The sequence below is a fragment of the Furipterus horrens genome, unplaced genomic scaffold (genome assembly GCF_987537825.1).
Source record: "Furipterus horrens unplaced genomic scaffold, mFurHor1.1.pri manual_scaffold_4, whole genome shotgun sequence".
Taxonomy (NCBI): domain Eukaryota; kingdom Metazoa; phylum Chordata; class Mammalia; order Chiroptera; family Furipteridae; genus Furipterus; species Furipterus horrens.
The window spans coordinates 34,166,775-34,190,479 of NW_028327174.1; the positions used below are offsets into that span (position 1 = coordinate 34,166,775).

The 23,705-nt window shown below is 34.4% G+C and overlaps 1 protein-coding gene across 3 annotated transcripts in view; it reads right to left on the reverse strand.

Annotated features, from left to right (window-relative positions):
- SOX5 (SRY-box transcription factor 5) overlaps nucleotides 1–23,705 on the reverse strand; it is a 941,468-nt gene that overhangs the window by 377,377 nt on the left and 540,386 nt on the right. Inside the window, exon 1 of one of the 3 annotated variants that reach the window (XM_090275487.1) lies at nucleotides 33–161. The exons of 1 other annotated variant lie outside the window; for it this stretch is intronic. In XM_090275487.1, coding sequence (XP_090131613.1) covers nucleotides 33–70 — 38 coding nt within the window. In that variant the 5' untranslated portion in view covers nucleotides 71–161. Of the gene's footprint in view, nucleotides 1–32; nucleotides 162–23,705 lie in introns of those variants that run through there. One more of the 3 variants, XM_090275488.1, reaches the window with a different exon arrangement.

The window sequence follows — 23,705 nt, forward strand, 5'->3', positions numbered from 1 at the left end:
TCAATATATTAGGGGGTAAAAACTGTACTCACCTTTCAAACTCCTGAGGTAAATCAGGGTCAGTAAGCATGCTGGAAAAGCACAATTTCCCTTTGTCACAGCAGCACCTATGATCGGCTCCAACTGAACCTGTCAAGTGAGTCCAAACCTTCTGAACCAATTGATTTTCTCTCTGTCTCTTTCTCTCTCTCTCTCTCTCTCTCTCAGTCTGTCTCTCCTCTCTCTCTCCTCTCTCTCTCTCTCTCTCACTCTCAATCTCTCTCTCTCTTCCCCCTCTTCCCCCTCCCTCTCCTAGGACTCCTTGACCAGTCTCTTAAAGGGGTAGCGCACTTCCAGCAGCGGGGTCTGGCTGCTCCCCCCTCCACGGAGCCGCACGCTCTCTCAGGCTGCAAAGCACTAGACAACCTCAGGATGCCTGTCCTTTCCTTTTAATTCTCTCTCCTAGACATCACCGAATGTGAGAAGTCAACTCATTTAACACATCTCCCATACTCTCCTCTAAATAATATAAGCCTCCCTCACCCCCCTCTCTCTCATATGCACACCCCAGTATGATTTTTTAAATGCATTTGCTGCTGATTAAAAGAGAAATCTGTATACTAACAGAATTGATTAAACTGCATTATTAACTTATTAAGCAAAGAAATGATAATAATCGCATTTTACACAAAGAATTGTTATTCCTTCTCACCCCTTTCTAGGCTCTCTGCACGCACACACGGAAACGCACACACACACATACACACGCACACTCACACACAACAATCAGGCATTGTTCTGAGCGAAGAAAAGCAACTTTGACAGATTGAAATATAGCAGAGGCCCCTTCAAGGAAACCTGTAAACAACTTGTCACTCACTCTGTCGGTCTCACTGTTAGCTCCTGCTTTCCACAAAGTGGTGCGAACGTCCTGGCAACCCAACCAAAGTTTCCTCAGCTCCAAACTCCATAAAACACAACGTGCGATGTGGAGAGGAATAGGTATCTACATGCCCACATAACACACACACACACACACACACACACACACACACACACACACAGGAACAAAAAAACACAAACCAACCCGCCCCCCCCCCAAATGAAAACAAAAAGATGGGACTAAGAAACTGTCCTGCTTGGGATCGCTGAGGAGGTCAGGGGTGGGAAGCACTCCCCTGGCTGTGGGTCTCTTTAATTTCCTCTGCCCAGGCAGCCACAGATAACAAGGTGGACAAACTATGGCTTTACAGATCCCTAAGCTGGCTGGCAAGGCACAGCCTCCATAGCAGTTCCAATTATCTAGATAAAAATCTGGCAGGCGAGGAAGGTAATCAGGTAATGTACCTTTGACATGAAATGACAGAGGCACATACACACACACAGACACTTACACAGACACGCATGCAGAGATGGTGGCTGCCCCGTGCACTGCAGCATCTGGTCAGGGAGTAAGCACACTCTCACCAACACGAGATAGTGTGCATTCTTCACACACACACACACACACACACACACACACACACCCAGTCACACACGCTCTCCACTCCTACTGGGAGGGTTCATTCTGCACAAAAGGCTACATTACAGAGCCCGCCCCAATAAGGGAAAGAGAGAAAAAAAAGCCTTCCATTGTTGAGAGGGCAGGTCAGTTGATTAGATTTTCTGTGGAGAATTCCACGAGGAAATTCCCTTCAAAGCCGAAGTGATTAACTGGGGGCTATTCTGGAAATGGAGCAGACAATGGCTCAATAGTCTGCACCGCCAATGTCCAGGCTGGCACTGAACTCACTTTAAAAAAAAATAAAAGCCAGACTCCCTGTTCTTTTCCACACATCCCCCCCCCCACAACCCCCTCCACTCCTTCCAACTTCCCCTCCCAATTCCTTTTATTTTGCAGCTGGACAACATTAAGGGCCTTTAAAACCACAAGGGTTGACCCCACAGCAGTTTGATTAGGTCCCACTTTTTTTCCCCTGGCGACAGGCAGACAGTAAGTTTACTTTCTTAGACATACACAATGTGACACCATACATATATTCCACATATCATAATCAATTATTAACATGCTAATATTAATAAATTTATTCTTCATTCAAAGCTTATACATTTTGGGACAAAGTTGATAATAACTTAATAATGAGATCCATCATTCACAGGGTATCCTAAAAATAAACATATGTCTACTACAAAATCAATGTGGAATAAGATTTAAGCATGTCACTATGGAGTTAAGACACTAACAAAACACAGAATTATGACCCACCCTGAAAAAGCTGTTAAGAAGGGATGTGGCAAAAATGACTTGATGCTGACATGATTTTCATTTTCAGCAGTTGGGGAAGGGGGAAGGATATTACTCACTATTCTTTCTTGTCGTTAGCCTCAAATTATTTTTTATTACAGCAACAACCCACTCCTACATAGAAAAATGAGAAATTTATTGCATTTATTTTAAATATCTGTTTTTTCAGCTCTTATGAGACCTACAATCTGATATACTCTAATTAATAAAGTATACAAAAAATAAATGTTTTCTATTGTTAATATTGGTTGTGGGAATTAGGGAATGGTAGCTGCACGGCTATTACACACCCTTTAAAAATAGTTTTCTTTTTAAATTTCCTCATTAGAGAATCTTGTTTCCTCTTATATAAATAGAGAAAAATGAAGAAGGAGGGAGATAAGTTGCAGGGGCAATGGGAGCTGGAGTCAGGAAAAGGAGGAGGCAGTGAGGAGAGGATGCAGGGAGAGCACAAGGAGAGAGAGTGGCAGCATAAAGATAGAAACAAAGATAATGGCCATAAGGCAGGATGCTGAGATCCGTATGGTCCCAGCTGCTGTCTTGCTACAGCTAGTACCTCTGGTTGTTTCTCTGAAACTCTAATCCAGAAGGTCAGCAGCACAGGTAAGAAAGAGAGCATGAGTGTTTGAGGACAACTATAGTATAATGGAAAGATGCTCGTATCAGAATCTTCCTTGTCTTTGGTTTTGTTTTTATAGACACTTAATATATGTATGTGTAAGTATACCTATGCCAAATAAACACAAAGCATATACAAGAAAACAGTAAATGGTTTGGAAGTCAGTTTAAGATCTCAACATATAAACATTACCGTAGCCATTCACAAACGATTTATTTCTTGCACAATCATCCCTGCTGAATGATTTGAAATAGACTAGAAACTAGACAGAAATTTTGCCAAATATAATGATGATCATTTTAATAATGGTATTTTGAACTAATGGAACTCTGAAGCTCATAAGGAATTTTGTTCCCATAGATTAGCTCATGAATCATATGCAGCACAGAAAAAAGGGTTATGTATAGCCCTGAGTTGCCAGTGTTTAAACTTGGGCAAAAGAAATTTAAAGTCATGCAACTGGTTAGTGGTCCAGTTGTTACTTGAAGCCAGATCTTACTTCACTTGTGACACCATAATACAGAATAAAATAACACTCCAGAATTTATAGCTGAATGAAAACCCCAGGATGGCACTCACTTTTTAAGTGACCTAAAAAGCTTTCAAATAATTGCTAATGAAATTATATTTGATATAATCTCATTGGCATGAAGTTAGTACTGTACTTGATGGTTGAATGGAATAAATATTTTTAAGTGTAGCTCTCCAGGCTATAAAAGTTTTCTTTCATTCGAATTCTATATCACAAATTAGAATTTCTGTAAGATTTAGAATGTCAGCGAAAGAGAAGGCAGGTCCAAAATGTTTTCATCAAAGCTTATCATTGGCAATTTCAATAAGGGACTGGACTGATCTAATTGATCCAATGATGAATAGTAAATTGTTATTATAAACTTTTTCTTTTATGTTAAATGTTAAAATGTTTAAAGATAAAACATGTTAATGACTACCATATAATATGTGCTAAATAAAACCATATTCTTTATCAATTACCTAAAATGTTTTACATAATCAATGGTTATGTATCTGGTATTCTCTACATAGGCATTAACATCTGAATATGACTTTTCTATACTATTATAAGTAGATCTCCAGAAGGTTTCATAATATATGTAGATTGAGATACACTTAGCATTCACTGAACATCTAATAAATGCTTACCAATATGTTAAGTACTATGACTTTAAAAAGAATTCAAGAAAAAATGTTTAACAAATCTAATATATATGACCAAAATTCAACTTAATTGTTTCATGTCCAAACTCTCTACAGCAAATATGTTGAAAAATGTTAAAACCAAAATAAATAAGCAAATAAACAAAAGACAATGGTGAGAACTTAATTGAATAATACTTAAATTGGTGAAAATATGAAAATGATCTACAAACACAAATATAAAAACAATAAATGCATCTTCAGAGAAGACCAGAGCACAAACTACAATATAAACCTATAGAAAACAATTTTTCATTTAATGAGTGTCTTTGACACAGTTGCAGCAGTTATTATGGAAAATGGAATGAACCTAAAAAGTGTGTTTTGAGCTCATGTTTCCATTGCAAATATAAAAAGGAGGCTCACACAGACTAAGGAAATGTAAGATACGCTACTGAATGCTGCTGGAAAATTCTCAAAGAGACTATCAGGATCTTTAAAGATCATAAACAAATTATTTCCAAATTTCACCCCTTACATGTATTGTTTCAAGCAAGCATTTCTAATATATGTTCCCATATTTTAAGAGAATTGTAAATATTTTCTATTTTAATAACTGAAATTGAAATATGTGGTCTTAGATACAGATTATCTTTTAATATTTGATATATGTTTCTACCATCAATCTTTATTTTTTGCATTTTATGGAATTTGAAAGGCGATTTTTGAGAAATGAAACTTTTAGTGTTACAATCACAATGAATTTAAAGCAAAGTGGTGTCAGACAGTAAAAAATTATATTGAATTAACCTGACACAGAGGCATTAAGAAAATATTCACCAAATTTTTTTCTCCTCACTGTTTCATTCTCCTTACTTTGTCACAAAGACATTAAAAAAGAACCTTTTGCTTTCAAAAAAAAACAAGAAAGGAGCTAATCATTGACTTAACATGTATAGCATAAAACTTTTATTTTTGTAATTGGAACACTTCAGAAAAATGCCTAAGAAATTCAATAGCTTATCTTTTTTATTTTTTTATTTTATTTTTAACTTGATTTTTATCGTTGATACTATTACATTTGTCTCCATCCTCTCTACTTTTCACACCCCCACCCAGGCCCCACCCGATTCTGCCTGGCTTTAACATTCATTCACCAGTCCCCTCCCACACACACACTTATTTCCTTTTTTAAAGACCTAAACTTCAATTATCTATAACACATTTATGGCAGAGGATTGACACATAAGCCTACTTATGGTATTGTCAGTTAGTTAGTTACTTAGTTGGAATATAAATATGAATTGTCCTCAGATCACATTTTTGACCTAGTGTTGTTCAAGAACACATTAAAACTGTGTTCACTTTAGAAAGTCTAGTCTCATAAATTTCTGAAAGAAATGATGTCATTCTCAGTAATACTTCCCACTGTTTGATAGCTTACTCTTTATGTCTTTCAGAATAATATGAAGAAATTTAAAAACAATAATTTTATTTTTTAGGACTTTCTACCAGTCACTGTGATGCATATAAAATAAAACAATAGGAGATATGTAGTTGTATTATCCCAATTAAAAATGAGGAAATTGATGTGTCCAAGGTCCCAAAACTAGTAAGTGCAGAGATGGAGAAATCAAAGAGATGAATTGCCTCCCTCCAAAGTTCTCAAAAGGCACCAAATGCTAATTCATTTCAAAAATAGATTAATAGCAATTATATATTGAGTGCAAGGAAATTGCTTAATAATTATGCTTTAAGGCTAAGTGAATGTCCAAACTTTGGACAAAACTAGGTGATTGCCCCATCCTGACAAATAACTTTTTACAAAAGTTGATTTTTACACAGCATTAAAAAGTTTAAGAAAGTACTTGTATTGCATTTTTGATGATCATAAACACCAGACTTAGCAGAAATAATATAATTTGGCTCTCTATTCAAAATAATTTATAAACATCTCTTCCTTATTATTACATTTTCAGGAATCTGAGGTAAAATACCTATTTTCTAATCCGCATGTTTACTGCTTTGCAGTGGTATTTCTATCTTACAGAAAGAATCATTTCAGGCAAGGAAGATTAGGACGATAAGACCAATTGAATTTATACCTTTAATATTTTTACTCATTACACAATCATCTCTCTTTTTGATAAGTAGTGATGTTTAATGGCTGTTAGTTCATGGGGATGAGAAAGACATGAACCGCTCACTCTGGTGGTAAAAGTCAGAAAATACCTCGTGAGTAAAATATCCATAGATCTCATGAGAAGAGAAGCAATTCAAATGGGACCATATCTTTCAAAAGTGCTCTTGGTTATTCAATTTATTTGCCCAGTTTTTAATTAGTTTCTTTTTATGTTAAGTTTTGTTAAGTTCTTTATAAATTTTGGATATTAACCATTTATCAGATGTATCAGAGAATATGTTCTCCCCTTCTGTGGGTTGACTTTTTATTTTATTGATGTTTTCCTTCGTTGTGCAAAAACTTTTAGTCCCATTTGTTCATTTTTTTCTTTTGTTTCTCCAAAGAAGACATACAGATGGGGAATGGACATATGAAGAGGCTCAATGTCACTAATCATCAGAGAGATGCAAATTAAAACCACAGTGATGTAGCACCTCACACCTGTCAGAATGGCTACCATCAATGAATCAACAAACAACAAGTGCTGGCAAGGATGTGGGGAAAGGGGAATCCTTTTGCACTGTTGATGGGAACACAGATTGGTGGAGCCACTGTGGAAAGCAGTATGGAGTTATCTCAAAAAAATTAAACATGGATCTTCCTTTTGACCCAGTGGTCCCACTTCTGGGAATATATCCAAAGGAACCCAAGACACTAATTTGAAAGAACATAAGCACCCTTATGCTCATTGCAGCATTATTTACAATCACCAAGATATGGAAGCAGCCTGCGTGTATATCAATAGATGAGTGGATAAAGCAATTATGGGACATTTACATAACGGAATACTACTTGACTATAAAAAAGAAAATTTTACCCTCTGTGACAGCATGGATGGACCTGGAGGTTATTATGCTAAGTGAAATAAGCCAGTCAGAAAAAAGACAAGTACCATATGATTTCAATCATATGTGGAAACTAATGAACTGAACTAACAAGGAAAATGGGGAAAGACTCATAGATGGAGAGCAGGATGACAGCTAAGAGGGGGGAAGACTAGGGGATAGTGGTATTGAGAAAAGGGAAAAAGGACTCGTGAACACGGACAACAGAGTGGTGATTGTGGGGGGAGGTATAAGGGCATTAAATGGTGGTGAAAAAATAAAATTTAAATTAAAAAATAATAATAAAACACATCAGGAAAAAAAGTGCTCTTGGCTACCACATAGTAATTTCTCAACCTGAAAATAAATCCAGGGAACACCGTACAGTGACATTTTATTGTAAATGTGACAGCAACAAAGTGAGAAGTAGTAGCACCATGATTTTGCTAAAACATGGCTTGGTTTCTTACTTATTATGTTATTTCTGCAAAATATTTTAGTACACATCTTTCAGAAAAATTTTTCCACTGTAGATATTGCTTGTATTTCTTGATACTAAGTAGAGCAGAAATAGGAGCTAAAACTGAGTAAAGTTTGAAAACATTTGAACACTTTAGCTTCATTTTTAAGTTGCTTATACTTGTCTATTCTCTATATTCTCCTTTGATAGCTTACTAAGTGATAAATAAATCTTATTCATAGTAAATGAAAATTCTACCCCTTAACAATGTTCAGTGTACTTCTATCTAGAATATCAAGAACGAATTATGCATAAGAAAGTTAGGAGGCCTGTGTTCTAAAGAGAGCCTCGATTCCTTCCTTACTAGTGATGCTCTCTTGCCTAAGCCTAACATCTTAGGAAAGATGAATTTTAAGGTGGTCTCTTTACTCTCAAATGCTGATTCAATAATCTATTCTTTGATACATCAATTTATTTATTTTTTAAAAAGATTTTATTTATTTACTTTTAGAGAGAGGGGAATGGAAGGAGAAAGAGAGGTAGAGGAACATGGACGTGTAAGAGATACATCAGTTGGTTGCCTCTTGTACACCCCCAACCAGAGACCTGGCTTGCAACCCAGGCATGTGCCATGATTGGGAATCGAACCAGCAGCCTTTTGGTTCGCAGGCCAGCATTCAATCCACTGCGCCACACCAGCCAGAACCAATGAGTCAATTTATAATTTGTAAAATAAAATTTCTTACCCTTCTCACTTTTAAAATGGTTACATAGAAAGGAACTAAATAGAACAAAGAGCAGAATAGCAGTCAATAGGGGGCAGGGGAGAGGGAGAGAAGGGGGATAAGTAAGGGGAGGGTTTAGTCAAAGAACCTGTATAAATGACTCATGGATATGGACAACCGGGAGGGATATGATTGCGGGAGAGGGGGTGGGTTGGGTGGGGGAGAGAAATTAGGGGAAAAGGGGACAACTGTAATTGAAAAACCAAAATTAAAAAAATAAAATAAAATAAAATAAAATGATTACATAGCCTTTTAAAATATTTAAGACTTGTAGTTTTTTAACTCTTTGAAGTATATCATAACTACATTCACACAAATATAAGATGGTAAGGAAAATAAATCACTTACTAGCTAAAGTTAATTCATCTAAATTATATTAATTTAATATGATCAGGAGAACTTAATTGATCACAAAAAATAGATCAAGTTTTCAAAATGACTAATTTTATAACTGAGATAATCTACTTGTAAATCTGAAAAATTTTTGTGCTTGAATTTTCAAGTCACAACTTCTGTTTTTCTCTAAGTACAATTACATTTATTAGCATGACCTAATTCATGAGAGAATTAAAAGCAGTTCATTACTATACTGAACATGTCACATGTGTGATGACAGTGACTGGCATGTAGGGGGAAATAAATGCAAAGTCTGCTATTATCCAGAATTTCAAAACACAAATGAGAAATTCAAAGACAGACTAAAAAGTTAAATGTGAGAAATCCTGACAGGCAAATTGTATTCAAGAAAACTTGGTTTTTGAAATGAAGTTTGTGAACACTCCATAGAACTCCTGCCAAATAGCATCTTATTAGTCATGTTATTGTTAAAAAATTACTTACTGCAATAATATAGAGATCAATTCATTAAGACTATGCACGGGATAAAAAAATGCAAGAAAACAGACTCTACCAAAAGAATGCATCCATTCAATTACTCAACAAATATGTTTAGGAACTTTAATACACTCATATTGTAAACCATCTTTATATTAAGATTTTATTGTTTATACTGAATACTTTCATAAAATAGGAAAAAGATAAATTGGTACTAATTTATAAATATTAATGATATCAAATGATACATTAGTATTTAAAAACACCTAAATAATAATGAACTTTAAACAAATCATGGGTCTATAATCATTTATTTATTTTAAATTTTGCTTAAAGTCAAGGCATAGACTAAAGCATGACAAGCATTTGTAAAATATGACAGCACTCTAAGCACATCTTTAAAAATATATCTATGTGTACGTTCTTCCTCATTTGTGGACCATTTACTCTTAATAAATCTAATAGTATAAACACCAAAAATTCTAAATGACAAAAGGCACTCTAAACAAATCGGAAGACTTGAGACAGGTTGGAAAAAAATATATGCCACCATGATATATAAAGAATTCTTTGAAATCAATAAGAAAAAGGTAATCTAAAACAGGCAAATAAATTGTTCAAAGTAAGTAAAAATGATTCTTAAATAAAGGAATGATGTTCAGCATCTTTTAATGAAATGTAATTTACAACCACAATGTGATAATCATTTAAAAAAATATCAGTTCGGCAAAAAAATCAAAACTTGGATTAACATTTTATGTTAAATTGTACTATTTACTCATATATAATTGTTAATCTCCCTTACTATACTGCCCTGTTGATGACATTTATTTTCTATCTCACTGACTTTATTTTAGACATGTAACTAATGTTTCATTTGGCTCAGCCACCTTATCTTGTTTCTGACTTCCACCATGAAATAACATATCCCAAAGAGAGCCTGTTCAATCAGCCTGGGTCCTCGAATGAGAAAAAACATGGAGCAATTTTTCAATGTGAGTCTATTTTTTTTCAAAAGTAGGTAACTATATATGTGTTAAATTATCTAAAAACACATCTAATTAAAGTAAAATCTCCTCAGCCATTACCCATCAACTATATATAATATTTCCCAAATTCAGATAAACAGACCCAACACATATTTTCAGAGGTCTATACTTACTGTGTGATTTTTATTATTAAAAAGTATTTTACCTGGTAGGAAAAAAGTTCCCATTTTTAATAATTCTCAATGTAAAGGTATTTTCATAGAATATAATTTTTTTTTCTAGAATAAATGTTCCTTTAATAAAAATTCAAAGATCTTAGCCAATATGTTCTTGGAGTATGTAAATTTTTTTCTTTAAATGAAGCTTGTGTAAACTCAAGCCTGAGAAGTGACAGCCTTATTATAAATCAGTATTTGACTCTAACTCTGCCATGGCCTCCTTATTCAGCCTCTTCTCTCCCAACACACCATGAACTTTATGCTGCTGCTTCACTAGACAGGTCTAGTTGTGGGCAAATAGCCTGTTGTTCTTTCCTTTAATGATTTTGTGTGAACTGTATATTCTTCCTAGAATATCTTCCAAACTCCCTTATCACAATTTGGCAGGCTAATTTCTCCTCGTCTTTTAAGATCTGTTGATGCGTCAAACCTTATTGGACTCCTAGCTTCATCCCTCATCTGTTAATTTTCCTGGGATTCCCATAATACCAAGTAGAACATAAGTTCCTACACTACTTGGCTCTAAGCTTTATAAAGATAGATGGTTCTGATTTGCTCATTGTTAGATCCTCTATATCAACCATATCAAGTTCTGTAATACCCATGGCATTGTCTAGCAGAAGAAAAAAATAATCCAGAGACTCAGAACCCAAAGTTTGTGTGTACTGGTGTATATATATACCAGTTCACACACACACACACACACACACACACACACTCACACACACACACACTATATATATATACACACACATATACATATATATATATATATATAATTATTATTGTAAGAGGTAACCCAATACTATCATTTACCTCAGTGTTTTTCAAGTACAATCTGACAATCTGTTTCCTAAGATTGGAACACACACCCCGCTCACATCATTACCTTTACATCTAGGTTTAAATACTTTTTCCTCAAGAAAGCATCCCCTGGACAAGTATTGAAGTACAAGAAACAACATGTCCCGAAGTGTTCAAGTTCATGGACAACAGTAGTGAAATTAACAGAAGTTTGGAAGTTGGCATTGCTTGTCGGAAAAGTGATGTTACATTGAATATGACATAATGGCAGAACATATAAGTAAAGGTTTCCAACTTAGAGATGGAAATATTCCACTAAATTATGTAAAAATATCATAGAAAAGGTAAATTTTATTCATACATATGAAAGGCTATTTTATAAGTTGAGTAAAACACTAAACTAAAAAGGTTAAAAATTTCAAGAAAGGATAAATAACAATGATTTTTTTAAAGAGGTCTTGGTTAAAGCCACTGATCTGAGCAAAAATGCAGTCACTGGTGAGAGATGCTCTTAAAATACCAGGAGGAGAGAGTTCATCTCTGGCAAATGAAATAATAAATTCTATAGCCATCCCCTACCCCTCTGTACTTACATGCACACACACCACAGGCATGCACACACACACGTATTTTATTTCCCTCAAAAATAAGGACTCCAGAAAGAATATAGGGTCTCCCTATTAGGAATTGCACCGAAAAGAGAAAGTATTACCTGAAGGCATACTCTAGGAAAAACATACCAGTTAACATGTGAAAATTAAAACATATAAAGATTTTGAGAAAAAAGTAATGAACTAGCCATTTCTTTTATACCATAATGGACTTCTTCATTCATTTCATAATGGCAATCACCCCTGTCCAATACAACAGTCATTTTGATGTTTCATGTGTCCAGATGCTGTTTTGGCAATTAGGCAGTCACTGCCATTTTTATTGCGTTTAAAGTGATCAAGTATGAAATTGCCCACTGTTGCCCTTTCCTTCCAGTACAAAGATCTGAACCTTATTTTTGATCTACAAATATTCCATTTATATCTCTTTGTTGATAGATTTTCCTGTTGCTTTATTTCAAGGTCCTGTAGAAATCATTAGTGACATTATGCCAAGGGCTGAACCTCATAAGCAACCTGAACAGTTTGATTCACTGAAAAAAACCAACCCACAATTCACTAGAAGAAAATGTAATAATGACCCTCTGTCCAATTAAAACGGTTAAAATAAATGGAGAGAATCTAATGATTTTCCCTCATCATTCTGATATTCTGGAAGCATCGCAGGAGAACAATAAATACCAACACATGTGAAAGATGCCCACTCTATTGTAGTTTAAAGGAAAGCAAGCAAATTCTTTCAAAAGGAAACTACACTCTTACATAAAAAGCACTCTAATGGATACATCTAAGTACAAAAAAGGGACGAATAACCTCCTCTAAATTAAAATATATTTAAATAAATTCTTAAGCCAATTAGACAAGTAGGAAGCTATCTTATTATCATGCTGAGGAAGTCCAGAGAAAATAGGAAATGTTGCCTGAGCATAAGCGTAGTTATGAAAAACACAAATGAGATATCACTTATGTTCTATTAGTTCAAAAATAATAAATTTATCTAATTTCCTATAATTTCTATCAAATACATATAATTATGCCTTTAAGTCATATACATACATTTTTGTTTGCATACTTTCAGTTAAAGAAATTATAAAAGCTGATTCAAGGAATTGTCCTTGATCCTGAATATGACTACCCATATAAAAGCAAAATACAGCATCAGGGAGAAGTAGACTGGTTAATTTAATGACTTGACTTTATAAAGCTTTCAGAGACATGTTCAGCAGGATTACAACCCACTATATATGAGTCTAGCATGCATATATGCATGAATGAATGCAATACAGGTTAGAAGTCTCCAAATTGTATTCAGTGAATGGTTTTTGCATTTGAAGTGTACACTATTTAAATGAGAATTCTGCAAATAAAAACAGGCTTCTAATAAACTAGTTATAACTGGTTAATAGAAATCTAAAACAGTTGTCTTCAAACCTTTTAGCCTTTTAAAAACTTTCTCAAAAACAAAACAATAAAACTGGAGGAGAATAGAAATATTAAACAAAAGAATAGGAGTGAGTTTTTGTGGTGGGATTTGGAGTACAGGTGTGATGACAGAGTATTTCACTTAAATCCCTTTCTTCAAAGTATAGTTCATAAAACATCACACCAAAATAATTCTAAATATCTGTAGAAGCAAATTAAGATATATTATGGGAGATAACTTTTGGAACATTACAATAATTTAAACTAGATGCTTACAGTTATTTTATAAGTTATACCATAAATTACCCAATTTTATCATGTTTGCTCTTATTTCCTATATCTATAATTTTTTTCACTATCCTAAATACTATGTGAATATAATTGTTATATTCCATACTATTCACATGTATTCCTCAGAAACAATCACTAACTATCTCCTTTATTTATGTTACTATCAATCCTGGGGCAGAAAAATCATATCTAAGTTACTAAGTATTTTATTCTTTCTTTGAAGACACATAGCTCTCCTGTTAGCACAGGGGTTTCAATATAAGATATCCAGAAAAATGTAACATGTTCATATCTCCTTCTAGGCCAACTGTGAAGGAGAACCTAACATAATATACTCCTAAAGAAGCATGTTAATTGTTTTGCTGTGTAAAGTCCAGCATAAAATGCCTCCCTAAGTGTTCATATGTTCATTCCAGAAAACGTTGAGCCATTATTAATGTAAAGGAATGGTTTTCAGGACACCAATGTAACCTGACAGCCAAGGAGAGTGGACTGGGATGTGCATGTGTGAACTATGATGACTTAACTATGATGACTATACTAGCAGTGAGAAGAGTGGATGCTATTGAATGAACATGTGTACTGTGTGGCCATCACATTCAAACTGACTGACTGAGCAGAGCAACAAATCTGCATCAGATTTTGCATTAAGCTTGAACGTTCCTCCTCAGAAACTATTCAGATGATTGACAAGGCTGCAGCTCTGGGCAACTGGTGATCGGCAGTTTCGTCACGACAATGCGTCCACTCATGCATCACATCTTATGCAGTTTTTTGATGAAACATCAAATCACCCAGGTGACTCAGCCTCCGTACAGCCCAGATCTGGCACCTTGTGACTTCTGGCTATTTCTAAAACTAAAATCACTTTTAAAAGGGAAGAGATTTCAGACTGCTGGTGAGACTCAGGAAAATACAATGGGGTAGCTGAGGGCGACTGGGAGAACTGTGTGAGGTCCCAGGGTGCCTACTCTGAAGAAGACTGAGGTGTCACTGTCTTATGTACAATGTTTCTTGTACCTTGTATCTTCTCCCATTAGTCTATATTTTTCAATTTACATTGCTGGATGCCTTCTGAACAGACCTTGTGTGTGTGTGTGTGTGTGTGTATAAAATATACCAGGTAAACCAATAACTCAATGCAATCATTTACCTCAGTGTTTCTCAAACACATCAAGCACCTCAAAAGGGTAAAAAATCTTTACTTGATTATTTTAAGTATAAATGGATAGTAGGTTTGTACATATATATACACATATATGGACATCTATCTATCCATAAAATTAAAAATATATTTACATATTTCCACTAAGTTTGGCCCCCTTGAGAGACGAATCTTTGACAGTGACTCAACACAAAGCCAGCAGGCTACACATGCAAACAACTAAAGCTGAAGAAGCACCCACTAGGGGTGCAGACCTCAGGCAGGGTGCAGACCTCAGGCAGGGTACAGACCTCAACAGGGTGCAGGCCAGAAGAAGGGCGGCTGGTGGGCACAGGCTCAGGGCAGGCGGGGCAGGAAAAGAATATGCCTGGTGTGCACATCAATATCCACAGTGTGCCCTATGCACACACCATGTACCGCAGGACAGGGCTGTCTCTGTGGCACTGTCGATCACCCTTCCGGTGAAGCCTATGCAACTTATCCACACACAGGATCCAGACCAGGTGGTCAGTGTTATGCGTGGTGGCCTGAACACTGAGTGGCCAGAATCCAATCAGTCTCAGGTTCTGCCACATTTGAGAAAAAAGCCTATCAACTTGTCATTTCGTTTTACCAATGACTTAACTTTCAACCCTGGTGGCCAGAGCACATGAGACCACTGGCAGATTCCGCCCGGAAAACACCAGCCACCACAGCCAGGTGGTGGTGGTGACCTGTGGCAAAAAAAAAAAAAAAAAAAAAGGACCAGAAATAAAGTGCACTGGCACTGTACAACTTCCTGCACAAATTGTGGGCTGACCTTCCCACTGATGATGCCCTCAGTGTAACCACCACAAACACTAGGCAGATACACAGACCTAAGTGATAACTGTTTCCATTCTTACAACTGGCTCTGTAGCACCTTGAGACCTACTGCCAGACCACAGTGATAGTCAGCCTTAGAACTCTTGTTTGGTCTACTACTCGGTGCAGATTATTTCATTATTCAAGATTTCAAAGAAGCAGCATAAATGTCCCTTTGCATAGTCAGTGTTCCAAGCTGAGAGGTAGTAGTGTGGGGGAAGAAGGGATGGGAATCCAACACCTTTTTCCCTCTCCTTCTACCCTCCATTTCTTCGTTTCCATTACAGAGGGAAACCTGATATCCAAAAAAAAAAAAAAAAAAAAAAAAAGACAACTGACTACATTACAAGGTTTGCCTGGGTAAATTGCCTATACTAGAGTTTTTTTCTCCCCAGACAAGGGAAAGGACCAAGTTTGTTTCCATTTAGGTAGAAATTGAAGGGCAGGAAATTTGGAACGGTGATTGTCATAAACATTTAAGTAATAAGTTTTATATTTCAGTGTATTGTATATATTGAAAATAAACACATTAAAATTAAGTTGGCCTAAATAAAATATTTTACTTGACCACAAATGAGATTATAGAAATGCAATGAAGAAAGATATACTGGACTTTCCCAGTAAAGTTAATTAAATTTTATTAATTTAACTAGCAAATAGGCCAGTTTCTGAACATTGACATGTTATGTCATGATAGCCAGTCCAAATTTTATGTAACATTCATACTGAGTATGTAATTAGCTATAATAGATATTCATTGATTGAGTTATATGTCAAAATCTCAGAAACAATATAATATAGTGAATAAATACAAACATTTATTATTTGAAGCCAGAAAACCCAGGTTCAAGTCATAATTCTGCTCTAATACCTCTCTGATCCTCAGTTACCTCATTTGCAAATTGGGAAAGATAATGATAGCTATCTTGTAAAGATGATATAAATTTTTAATTTTACTATACATGAAAAATGTTTTGTAAATTGTGAAATGCAACTATGTTAGCAATTATCACAGTCAATAAGGTATTGTTTATAAACTAAGAAAAGTAACTCCATTCGTAAGATAAATCACACAAATTCTTAGGTCAAATGACCTCTTTCAGTAATGCCACTTTTCATGCTAGTGATTATATTTTTCCTCTTCAGTGAATGATCCTTAAAAGAGCAATAGGATGCTTTCTAGCAGCTGCATGTTTAACCCATAGTCAATTATTTCAGATTGTTTACATTGCATACAATGCATATTATAAAAAGGAAGCAACAACATTAAGATTCTGAAATGAGCTTTTAAATGTTATGATTATTTAAGCATTTCATTTATTATATGATTTATATGATGTTTAGCATAAGCATATGCACACAGTAAGGAAATGAATTTGAAAAGTCGACACTAGGTGGGTCCATAGTAATGAACTGAACATTTTAAATTGAAATATGAGAAACATCTCTGTTTTAAAAAGATGCATTACAGTTCCAAAAAAAAACCTGATGAAATGAAGAGAAAGAAAAGTTCAATTGGTATTTGAAAAGGTATATAGAATATACATAAATAGGAAATATAAAAAGTAACTAAATATGCAAAATATTCTAAATTATTTTTAAGTTAGAAATTCAGCATCTGCCAAAAGTTTCTTTCCATAAAATTATACAGAAAATATGCAACATACAGTAGAAACAGAGAAGGAGATATTATAAAGTCTGTAAGTTATCTAGAATAATATTTCCCCAGAAAAATGTATTTTTTATTAAAAACAATAATTTAAAAATACCCTTAAAATTTCACAATAACTTTATCTGATGGATGTAACAAAAATAATGTACTTTATCTCATTAATAAAACATTTTAGGATAGTAAGAAACATGTAAGAAATATTTAATTATAAAAAAGGGAAATTGGAAAGACTTTTTAACCAACTATTAGTAATTAAAATCAGTATAAACAGACCTTAATTTCTCCTCTCTGTCCTGGCTTTGGTGTTCCTACATAGAAATTTTTTGAAGAATATGAAATTTTAGTTTTGTGGTTGACGAGATCTCCACAATAGAAATTCTCATTATCCTCTCTCTCACGGGCAAACCAGCATACGGCGCAGATATTTTACAGGTGCTCAAGTACGCAAGTGAGGACGAAGCTCCACAATGACTTTCTAACTAAGAAACTACAAAGTTCTGCAGTCATCTGTTCCTACCCCCAACTAACCACATAATTCAACAAACGGGAGAAGCCCAGAAACATTTTATAGCACAATACCATGCTGAAATGCACAAATTCACCCTATTAACACATACCACATTACTGCTCTGTAAGTTTATTACAGTAGCATTCTATTTTACACTGATATTTGAATTAATATGAACTATCCCACTGCCTATCACAGGGACAGAAAAGTATGGACTCCCATCTTCCTAACAAAGGAGCACCTCACAGACTTTCAGCTATTTAACAACTTTATTGAGATATAATTCACATACCCAGCAATTCACCCATTTAAAGTGTATATTTCAACGGTCTACACTATATTACATTATTAATTTTAAAGTTGGGGATATATATAATAAAATTTAGTAATTTACATGTATAATTCAGAGCACTGATTGCATTCTCAATGTTGTACAGCCATTACTATTATTTTCAAAATGTTTTTATCAAAGTAAACAGAAACTCTGTAACCGTTAAGCAGTAACTTTTCATCCTTCCATCCCCTTCAACCTCTAAAACTGTTAATCTACTTTCTGTCTCTATGGATTGCCCATTATATGTTTAATATAAGTGAAATCGTATAGTATTGTCCCTTTGTGCCTGGCTTATTTCAGTTACCATAATTTTTTTCAAGGTTCATCCATGCTGTAGCATCTATTATTCCTTCTTATGGCTGACCAATATTCTGTTGTATGCAAATACCACATTTGCTTATCCACCGATGGAAAATTAAGTTTTTTCCACATTTTGCCTATTGAGAATAGTGCTACAATGAACACTGATGTACAAGTACGTGTTCGAGTCCCTGTTTTCAATTTTGGGGGTACATGTCACTGAATAGAATTGCTGGGTCATATGGCAATTCTGTTTAACTTTTTGAGAAACCACTGAACTTTTCCATAGCATTTCAACTACAACTGCAAGATGGTTCCAATTTCTCCGCAACCTTGCCAACACTTGTTATTTAGCATTTTTTGTTTATGCATTTTGTTTTTTATTATAGCCATCCTAGTAGGTGTGCCAGCTGACTCGTTTTTGTGCAGCTAGTATAAATTTATCCTGGACAATTATCACCACAATCACTACTAACCCACTTCTATAGTGGAAAAAATTTAGATTTAAATAAATATAAACTAAATTCAATACAATAACTATATAATTGAGTAACAGATGGTAAGCTGTGTAAATTTTTTTTCACATTTGCTGGTCTAGGAAACAAAAAAGAATTAGACTAGAGTGCCTTTTCAATAATTCTGATATTTTAAGAGAGAACTAAAATCTCTGTTAAGTCCTTTACCTTCCCCAAGTCTGTTAATTATTTTGCAAATTAACAGATTTAGGGACGGGAAAATACAACACAGATTGAAAGTTAGTAAGTGCTAAACACTGTGCAAGCACTTTTATATGAAGTGTATTATATATTCCTCAAAATAGATAATAATTGGTAATTATTATTTACCATTGTATAGATGAAAAAAGTGAGACTATAAAATAATTACATTTATAAAAGTAGCAGGATTAGAATAACTTAATGGTTCTCAAATTTTTACTAATTTTTCATTTTTTAATCCTCACTCAAGGGTATGTTTAATGAATTTAGAGAGAGACGGAGGGAGAGAGAGATAGAAAAAGAGAGACATCGATGTGAGAGAAACATTGATCAGTTGCCTCCCATAGGAGTCCAGACCAGGGATTGAAGCTGCAGTCTTGGGACGATGCTCCAACCAACTGAATCACACTGGCCAGGGAATATTTTTACTAGTTTTTCATCTCTGCATTTAATAAATATGTATTAAGTATTTATTAAAACCTTACAAAGCATTTCCAAATATAAAAGATATCAAAATTGTACTGCTTTAGTTAAAGGTTGGGGGGAAAGTCAGGACATACACCATGAGTTGTTGCTCTCCAAGGTTTCCCATAGGTTTGCAGTTTGATACACACAAAAAAGACTAGATGATACCAGTGTACCTTAATCTATAATGTCAGTTGAGCAGTTGTATATAGGAATCAAAAACCGAGCGTAAACACTTCAGGAGAACACATATTACAAACCTGAAAAGCTAAGAAACTAAACATACACAGGACAAGTTCCTATTTTTTTTTTAATTTTAAATCTTTTTGCTTTATGTTGTTAGCACTGGTATTATTTATCTTAGTGACTCAAAATTCTATTCTCTCATTCCAAGTTAAAACAAAACATAAAATTTCACCTAGACATAATCTAGTATTAAAGATGATGGGGTTCCAAACCTTGGCACTATAAGTGCCCATCAGGAGATGAATGGATAAAAAAAGCTGTGGCAGGTTGGTGCCAAAGTAATGTCTGACTTTTTTAAGAGAAAGGTTTAGATAGTATTTGTTAAATTTGTGCCTCTTCTTATAATTTCTTGGTGTCAGAGTGACTAACTTATACCTTATTTTTTCAGATTACCGAAGTATTGTTCATAATGGCCTGCAATATTTGCACCCATGTTCGTCCCATCTAAAGAACACATTAGAAATGTTGTACGCTATGAGTTTCATAAAGGTGCCAATGCACGTACAGCAGCAAAGTCTATCAGAGTGCTTACGGGGACGATGCAGTGACTGAAAGAAGTTGCAGGAGGTGGTTATCCCGTTTCTGAAGTGGGGATTTCTGTTTGAAAAATGAGCCAAAAGAGGGTCGTCGAAAAAAATTGATTCTGAAGTGTTGGAAGCTGTTGTCACAGAAAACCTCACTATTACCTCTAGGGAACTTGCAGAACAATTTAACACAGCCCATACAACCGTGCTATGCCAACTAAAAAGGATTGGAAAGGTTTCAGTAGTTGAAAAATGGGTCGCACACGAACTGTCTCAGGCACCATTTTTAGGTAGCTTTGTTACAAGTGCTGAGAAGTGAATCCTTTACCATAACGTTAAATGCTGCTGATCGTGGATCAGTCGAGGAGGAAGAAGAGTTCAACAACCAAGAGGAGGACTTCATCCAAAGAAGATCATGTTGAGTGTATGGTGGGATATAGAAGGAATTGTCCATTATGAACTGTTAGACAACAATCAAACAATTACTGCTGATCTTTACTGTGAACAACTTTGTCATTTGAAAGCAGCTTTGAACCAAAAGCGACCCTCCTTAGTCAACAGATAGGGCATCATCTTCTACCTGATAATGCTCATCCTCACACAGCTCGACTCACCAAAAGTTTCTTGAAAGAGTTTGGTTGGGAAATATTGTTTCATATCCTATATTCTCCTGACCTTGCTCCTTCTGATTATCACTTGTTTCAGGGACTGCAGAACCATTTTGATGGTCTTAGGTTGACATCAAGAGAAGAGGTTGAAAATGAGTTGCATTCATATTTTGCTTCAAAACCTAAAGAATTTTGTAAGTGTGGCATTTATAAGCTAGTTGACAGATGGAATGAGGTTCTAGAAAGCAAAGGAAGTTATGTTAATAAATAAATATTTTCATAATCATGGGCTTTTTCATTTTTAATAGACCTCAAAATCGGACATTATTTTTGCACCAACCTTATACATTTACACAATGGAATACTACATGGCTGTAGAAAAGGAGGAAATCATCCTCTGCAACAGCACGAATGGACCTCAAGAGCATTATGCTAACTAAATAAAATATGCCCATCAGTGAAAGACAAGAACCATATGATTTCACTTTATGTAGATTCTAATGAACAAAACAAACTGACAAAATAGAAACAGACACAGAGAGACAGAGAACAGACTGACAGCTGTCAGAGGGAGGGGAAGTGGGGGTGTGGCAAAAAAGGTGAATGGATAAAAAAAGTGGGAGCAAAAAACCTCACAAACACAAACAATATGGTAATAATATAAGGAAAGGGGCATGGGGAGAGGTGGGAGAATGTAAAGGGAGGATAAATGGTGATGGAAAGAAACTTGAGGTGGGGAACACAAAATACAATATATAGCTGATGTATTATAGAATTTTACCCCTGAAACCTATATATTTTACCAACCAATGTCATCCCAATAAATTCAATAACAAAAAAAGATGATGAGATTAGGGGGAGTAGACTCATCATAGCTTGATAAATTCATAGCCAGCTTATTGTCTTTCTTTTCAAAATCCAGATTATGATTTTCCTGAGAAAAATTAGGTCCATGCTCTAGTTCTGTAAAATAACTAGTCTTCTGGCCAGGAATGAGAGGAAGATAGTATGGAGTAGAGAATGGATCACCTAATAAGAAAATGAAAATGAAAAGTAGTTTGTGGTATCATAATCTTAAAAATTAATTGATGCATAAAAGGCAAACCATGATTAAGGATGAAGTCTTCGTCTTATGAAAAATAAGGAACACTCCTTTACAGAAAATCTTAGAATTAGGAAAAATTTACAAAAGAACATTTTGAAATGTGTTATAGAAAAGAGAAAACATTAAGAAAGAAAGTAATCTTGATATGTTTCAAAAAAATCCATAAAAACATGTTGACAAAGAGAAACTAAAGTATAAGTCTGAAGGCAAATTATTTCTATTTGAAGATAGGTAAAGTAATTCACTTCCAGTTTACTATAAATTTGTGGTGTATTAAATTTTTCAGTTATAAGAATAATATAAATTAATTTGTCAGTATTTCTTAACTTATTTGTCTTTATTTTTTTAACTCCTAAGCACTAGCAATAGACATTCTAAACTCCTAAGCACTAGGAATGGAAACTGTTCAATTACTTTTTTTAAGTGAAAATAGTTTTTCAAAGATCTTAAAATATTATCGTAGATAGCCAGTGAAGAGCACCATCTAAATTTTCCTTTATTGATTTCTTTTTTATTGACAATTCAGTACTATAACAATAGACAACTAAACAGAGCCTACTTATTAAGATAATTTGATGAATTTATATAAATAATAAAAGTGAAGCAGGATTAATTATAAAACATGAAAGATCAAATACCAAGTTCATTGATTATGGTCCTGTTTATACCTCATATATTCAAATCTGACTTTGTGTTGGTTAGCTGGTTGTTTTGAAGTATGGTTTATTTTGTCTTTTTATGGCTTTTAGTGCCCTGCTATGAATCATTTGTTTGAGTTACAGAAGGTTTGGAATATAAGGTATTTCCTTCTGGTGTGGCAGTGTGATGTCACGACTGACTAAGATTGAGGGTTTTAGATAGGGTTCACTTGTTTCTCTGCCACTCATTAGCCTCAGTTTTCCCATATGCTAAGGGAGGCTAATAATAATAATTCCTACTTGCAAGGGTTATGCTAAGAATAAAATCAATGAATATGCATAAGTGCCTTGTACATAACATGCACTCTTGTAGTTTTGCTATTAAGACCAGAAAGGAAGTCAATACTTTTATACTGAGACTTGTATTTAATACATCATGTTACTTAACCTAACAAAAGGTTATCCTTCTCAACTTACTTGTAAGCAAAATTACAATGGGTATAAATTAGAATTAGCATGTTTTTCCCCAGATAATGCACATCAGCTTCAAATATAGTTTATATAACTCATGTTAACTATTAAACACAGCAATGAGTAAAAAAGATATGTTTTATATATATTGTAAATATATAAATTTAAAGAACAAACCAACTTTTTATTTGACTCTCATGAAACAGCTGATTTTAATATAAAATTGGAGTAATTTAAATTCCTTCAGAGTAAGGCATTTAATGGAATCCTTGAATAGTCATAAAATATTATTCTCTGAACTGATTAAACAAAAAATGTTCTGTCTGAAATTTAATAAGCCTAAAACTTATTTTGTCAAAATTGCTAAGAAACTGACATTGGACAGTTTGACTAAATCTCAGGAAAATAGGTAAACTGTCTTTCCAAAGAATTCTGGTCTCTTACTGATTGTGTCTTTAATCACTTCTATGAAGTCAACACTATTAAAAAACTAAGTGGAAGATAAGGTGTGTAAACAAGGTGAGAAAAAACTGAGGGACATAAAAGTTAGTAGAACTCAAAAACGAATCCAGGATTGTTCTAATTTTAGTTATTTTATTAAAGATTAGATGAACATAAGATTTGTTCGGATT